Source organism: Neurospora tetrasperma (assembly GCF_000213175.1).
Source record: "Neurospora tetrasperma FGSC 2508 unplaced genomic scaffold NEUTE1scaffold_4, whole genome shotgun sequence".
NCBI classification, from domain to species: Eukaryota; Fungi; Ascomycota; class Sordariomycetes; order Sordariales; family Sordariaceae; genus Neurospora; species Neurospora tetrasperma.
Window position 1 is genome coordinate 3,997,524 of NW_009799102.1, and position 7,209 is coordinate 4,004,732.

The 7,209-nt window shown below is 23.2% G+C and overlaps 1 protein-coding gene across 1 annotated transcript; it reads left to right on the forward strand.

The window, feature by feature from the left end:
- Positions 1 to 3,038: 3,038 nt before the first annotated feature.
- On the forward strand, positions 3,039 to 3,574 carry NEUTE1DRAFT_45944 (uncharacterized protein; the record flags this gene model as incomplete). Its single annotated transcript, XM_009853363.1, has 3 exons — positions 3,039 to 3,149; positions 3,291 to 3,320; positions 3,548 to 3,574. Coding segments are annotated over 3 exons (168 nt in total), but the record flags the coding sequence as incomplete, so codon positions are not given.
- Between the last annotated feature and the right edge of the window lie 3,635 nt (positions 3,575 to 7,209).

Genomic DNA, 7,209 nt, shown 5'->3' on the forward strand with positions numbered 1-7,209 from the left:
AATTCACTTTTATTATTACTAACTCCCTTCTCCCTCCTCGTTTCACTTTAATATTTATTATATTAAATTACTTTATAAACTCTTAATACTTATACGCATTAAGCACTTTAATAAATCCATCGGCAATTATCTTACTAGTAAGTATATAATATACATTAATAAAACTACGTTATTAGCCTTCTTTAAGCTAATAATTATAAATATTAATATACTTAAATTTAATTTAGACTTTAGAATTCTCCTTAGTAATAAAGTGTATTATTTATTTATTATTATAACCGAAGGGGATAATTTCAATCCCGAATCGAAGGGTAAAGGAGTTAAAGAGTTTCTTAACCTATATACCTTCCTTTACTCCTTAAATAAAGAATAACAATTCTACTTCAATTATTAAAATAATAATTATATTTTATTTATTAGTACGCTAATTGATTATACTACTAAATAATTATATTACAAATTCTTATAAGTTTCTTCGGTCGTTAATATTATCGATAAAGAATATATTAGTATAGACTTTAAATTTATTACTTCCTCTTAATTAGAGGGTATAATAATTAGTACTACGAAGGTATATCTTTATTCGCTCGACTACCGAATAATAAATTAGTCTAGGATTAATTAGAAAGCGAACTAACTAGGATAGTATAAAAGTAATATTGGGTTTAATAATAATAGTAAAGTATAAGACTACTCTAATTGCCTATTAATACAATTTAATTACGTACTATATAGAGAATTAAAGCTAGGAAGTAAGCTCTTTAACTATTATAGAAATATTAGGGGGTTTCTTCTTCTATTTAATTCCTTCGGTTATTTTAAGGATATATTCTTACTAGGATAGTTAGAATAAGCAGCGCGGGCAGTCTCGAATAATTTTAATACTTAAAAAATATTAGATATTTTAACTACTAATTAATTAATAATATTATTTAAGAGTAATAACTATTCCCTCTACAAATTATAAATATTCTAATTTATAAATAAGAATAATATTATTAATATAAAAAAAAACGATTATACTCTCTTTAATTAGTATATATAATTCTATAAAAATAGGAGTAAGGCCGACTTTTATAAGAGTCTTAGTAAACTCTTTTTATTAAAATAATAAAGAATATTATAATTTATATAGAATATATAATAGCTTTATATAAATAATCTTGTCTAATACCGTATTAATAAAGGTATTAACTATATCGTACTACTTAAATTTAAAATTAAAGTAGGTAGCAATTACTATTATAATCCTAAAAGATCGGACTGTAAGGGTAGTAGCGTACATTTCTCGTATATTATTATATAATTATTAATTTCTTTAAATTACTAAACAAATTTTATATTTAAAGTAATACCTTTCCATATTGAACTTATATATATATACTTATATTAAACCGAATAATTCAGTAGTTGTATTAGTATACTACTCGTCTTTATCAACCTACGCCTACAATTTCTTCTCCTTATAATTTTTTATATACTTTCGTTTAATTTTATAAAAGAAATTACTAAATAAATAATAATTAAAGTCTCTATAAACCCGCAAAGGAGGAGGGAACTCTCGTTAGTAGAGATTGGCTAAAGTATTAAAATCGTTATAACGATTTATAATATTTCTAATTAACTTCGAATCGTTAGAGAACTTCTCTCCTTCCTCCTTCTTACTAATAGCCGTACGTTTCAACCGGTTAAAGGTTCCCTTATCGATAGGCCGTCTATTATATAACCTAATATTTATTTTATTTTATTTAAAGTAATTAAGAAGGACCTAACTTAATAGTGGTATTTATTATACGTTAATTAATTCTATTAAGGGTATAATATATTAAAGCTATTAATAAAGAACGATATTAGATTTTCTAGGAGAGTAAGATAACCCGTTTCCCCTTTTTTATTTATTATTATACTCTATTAATTGTTTTATAGCTATAATTCTAGTACTAGAACTCTAATATCCTCTCTTTATTTCTCTTCTTATATATATATAAATTCAGTTAATTCGGAAATTATAGTACTATTAGCGGCGGATAGGGATTTAACGACCGCATCGGTCTCTTCGTCTTCTACTTCGGCGCTTCTAGTAGGTAGCGAATCGGATATATTAAATTTTAATTAATAAATATTATTCAATTATATAATTAATTCTTTAAAGGAAATATTAAAAGTATTATAGAATTTTTCGATTTTACTTATAAAGATGTTATCTTCGTTAAAGACTATATTTTCTATTGCAATTACTTAGTTTATATATAGGTTCTAAATATAATAAATATTATTAGGTTAGTAGCCAACTAAATACTTTATTTAAATATATTATTTGAACTTCTAGATCCGTTTTTAATTGCGTAGGATATCGACTATAAGCGTAAAAGCTTTATAATTTTAAATTTTAAATTAGGATAATCGTAATATTAGTCTTTACTAACCGCCGTTATAATTAATTATATATATAATAAAATATTCTTCTAGGAATTTCTAATTGAATTCCTATTATAGAGTGAAGTTTAATAAGTATACTGCTACTATTATTATTTCTCTTTAGAATTCTTATAGTAAATTTATTAATTCTCTTATTATTACCGAATTTTCCTTAATTATACCCTCCGAACGCTCGGCGCTACTATCCTATACTTAGGTATATAAAGCCGAAAGTTCGAGAACTATACTTCGCTTTATTAAAAAGGTAATAATATAGGGTTTATTTATAGTTATTTTATTATTATATTTAATTACCCTTGGTCGGATTAAGTAATAAAGTTAAAAACTATTAAATAACAATATTAGTATAGTAATAATTAAGTCTACTATTTAATCCGGTAAATAATATAACTATACCTTCCTAAAAAGCCAGAGGCTAGCGGTTATTAAGTATATTATTAATTATTAGAACGATTGTCCGTATAACTTTAGAAATTTATTGAGATCGATAAATTTGAAATAACGCCAAAACCGGAAACGCCGATTTTTAGTTGAGGAGTACTCTAAAACGAAAACTAATAATAGCAATCGATTTAAGAAGGTTATTTACATCCCTTATAATATCCTACAACAAACGTAGCGATAGTATTGTATTATTATTACCGATAATTATAAATAGCGGTACTCGTAGGTTCGAAAATAGTATCTATAACCCGCTCGTAGAAATTTCCGTATATAACGACCCTGAAGCTACGTTTATTATAAAGACTTCAGACAAAATGGAGGAAGATAATAAAATACTAAAGAAGTTTATTATTAGAGCAAATAAGTTTGTAAACTATAATATCATTTTAATTAAGGATTAATATTAGGTTCGAAAATTATTTTTCGAATTTATATATGTTCGCGTTAGAAGAAGTAGGTCGGTGCGACCCGAGGCTAATAAGGTTAGAACTAACTAATTTATTACTAAAAAGGATTTTAATAATTTGAAGAAAAATATTTTAAAAGAGATTAAAAAAAGGTATTTAAGAGGTACCGAAATAATAGGCTGATATTATAGACGAAAATTATTTTAAATAAAATTAATATTACCTTTTAATAATTATTTATTATTATTATTAAAAAGTTTATCCCCTTTAATTTCGAACAGTAATTTACTATTAAGGGAGTAATTATTACTATTAAATTTATAAATTATTTGAACGAAAATACAAAAACGTTTATAGTAACGACCCTAGGCTAAAAGAAATTAAATTTAATAATTAAAATAATTATTAGAATACTAATATTTGGAAATTATATAATTATTTTCGATAAGTCTATATATAATTAGTATTAGTAAAATTAAGTATAAGCTATAAAAGTCTTTAGTAAAAAAGCTTTTATTATTATAAATATTATGAATATATTAGTCCGGGGCGTACTTTAAAATAGTATTAATAATTATATTATAGTAGGAATATTAATAAATATAGCGAGGGATAAAAATAAAGAGGTAATTATTATAAAAATTCGGTTTTAAAAAAGAAGGGACGGAGAGAGTAGAAGTTTACTTCTAATAGAAATTATTTTTTTAAAAATAGCGAGCTTCTTTTAAGATAATTTTTTTCTTTTAAGACGGTAATATATACTTTTACGAATCGTTTTAAACTTTGAATAATATTTAATAGTACTTTAAATATTAGGGGATTAAATATATAGTAAAATTCTATTACTAAGAAGATATATACGCTTATTATAGTAAAATTAAATATAATAGAGATTACTTTAATAAAGTAAATTAATTATTAAATAAAAATAAATTATTAATATATTATAAATTATATAGGAAGAAGGGATATTTTATTTATAATTATAAGGAATATTCCCTTCTCCGGAAGGCTATTGCAAAGGTATCTATTACGTACGTTGAGAGGTTGTAGGCGTTCGCCCCTCTTGTAAAAACCCGGCCGGAAAAGTATTAAAGTTAGTAATAGAGACTACAAACAAGGGTATTTTACTAGACGCTCCTCTTAATTCCCGTATTATTATTACTTTAGAGAAATAAATTAGAGGAAGTACGAAGAGAGAATAACCGAAAAAAATTATTAGTTTAATATTCCGCCCAAAACCCTTAGCCTAATAAAGCTTAATAAATATATATTATCCGTACTCCTAAAGTGTAGGGAATTAAATATAAAATAGTAATAGTATTTATATAGTTACAATTCTCCTAAGAGAAATAATATTTTTATTCTCTATTAAAGAATTAGTAGGAATTCTATTTTAGAATAATTAATAATTTGATTAAAAATATTCTATTAAAATATAGGGAAATTATATTAAAGAAGGAAGTTTTTATTCGAATAAGAGGAGATTTATAATATTATAGTAATTTAGGAGCCGGGTAGAAATTTGAATAAAAATATTTACTATTCTAGGGGCGGGAGGTATTTTAGGGTTAATTATATAAAGTAAAGAAGAGTAATAATATATATAAATAAGAAATAAAATTTAAAGGATTTCATCTTTTAAATTAGAAGGGATTAGATTATAGTAATATTTAAAAATTTAAAGAATTTAACGACAGTTTATTCTATTTATTCCCCTATCCTAATATAAAGAATATTAGAATATTAATAGGGGTCCCTACTCTTCGAATTCCTCGAAGTTAGACCCTTAGTAGGAAATTAAATTATTATTAAGAAGGACTTTAACCTTTATTATTCTAATTAGAATTTAGAGAATAGGATTAATTTAGGGGCTATATATTTTCTTATATAGGTATAACATTGGAAGTTTAATTTATTTACTACTCGTAATAAATTAATAAAGTTTAATAATATAATACAAAGAGAGAGAAATAGAATAATTAATTATATATAATTATTATTTAAGATTAAAGCCGAATATTAGGGAATATAACGGTACAAGTAAACCAGTTCGAACTATTACTTTTAGGAAGTTTAAATCTAAGTAAAAAGAAAAAACGGGAGGGTAAAAGAGGAAGGAAACTATAATTAGAATTTTATAAATATAGTAAAAGTAAAGAAAGCAGCGGAAGAACGGATTTCGGTACTAGAAAGGATTAATATAATAGAAGATTTCGAATAAGGATTTTGTAAATTCAATAGAGAATTTACTAATATAGCGAAAGAATTTATTTTATATTAGAAGAGAAATTAAAGGAGGAGAGCGAATTAATAAATATTAGAATATAAGACGGTTATAAAGGAAGTACAATAAAAATATTAGAAATAATTTAAATACTAAATACTATTAAATTAAAGGGAATTTATTAAAATAATAGTAAAAAAGAAGAAAATTATTTCGAAAGTATAGTAGGCTATATAGTATAAAAGTACCGCTAAAATTTTAAAGAACCCGAATCGATTTTAACCTTTAGAGAAATAAATTTAAATTTAAAATTATTATTTAATAGATCCGCCCAAATTATTAGCCTATTAAATTAATAAAGGGGTAGTAGAAATTAAAGACTATAATAGTAAAGCCGAAATCTTTACTAATTATTTCTTCCTAAAAGTAAATATTTTAATAGAGTATTTATTAGATTAGATTAAATTAATAAATAGCGTTAATTTAATAATTATTAGTAAATTAATTACCGAAAAGGATATTTAAAACATCCTCTCCCGGACAGTATTTAATAAAGCCCCGGATGTCGATTAATATTTAAATAAATTTTTAAAATTGTATAGGCTATTATTCTAATAAATAATAATATATTTAATAACCACTAGCCTCCGGTTTGGGTATTTCCTATAACTATTTAAAAATATAAAAGTAATTATCCTTAAAAAATTTAGAAAAAGCGCTGCTTAATAAAAGCTAACGGGCGTATAGAGACCTATATTACTATTTAATAATATTAGAAAGATCTTTAAAGCTTTTATGATTAAATAATTTATATAAGTAGTTAAAGAATTTAATTTCTTACCGGAGGGTTAGATAGGTAATTAAGTAAATTATTCGACGGAGTTTATAGTCCGGGTAGTTATTAATATAGTCTATACGGTATAGAAATTCGGAGTCATAATATCCTTTATATTCTTTAATTTGAAAGGCGCATTCAATAGGGTTAATTATAAATAACTTCTATATATTTTATAGGAAATATAATTCCCAATATAGATTATTAAATAAATAATAAACTTTATTATAGAAAAGAAAAGTATTTTCTTCTTTAATAATAAAATATTTTAGCCTTATATTATTATAATAAATATACTTTAAAGCTCCCTACTTTTATTTATTTTATTTATTCTCTTTATTACTCTATTATATTAGAAGTTAATAATAATCCCTAATATAATTATAGTCAGCTTTATAAATAATACTAATATTATTATAGTAATTTATACTATTAAAGAAAATTGCCGGACCTTGTAGGTAGTATAGAAGATATATTCGGAATAGGTAGGGGCGAAAGGTATAGAGTTCGAAGCGAATAAAATAGAATTAATATATTTTATACAAATAAGGGTACTAAGGATAAAAAAAATTTAATTTAAGAATATGGTATTTTAATTAATAGAATTAATAAGATTTTTACGGGTTTAGTTAAATTATAAATTCAATTATAAGGTTTACGTAGAAACAATTAAAAAAAATTTAAATAAATATATTTATAAAGTTAATAATACAAACCAAAAGTTATCCCTTTATTCGGGTAAAGAAAATATATATTAAATATATTTATAGTATTATTATATATAGAACTTTAATATTTTATTAATTAACCAAGATCTATAGAAAATTATAAAGGATTGTAATTAGGTTAGCAAAATA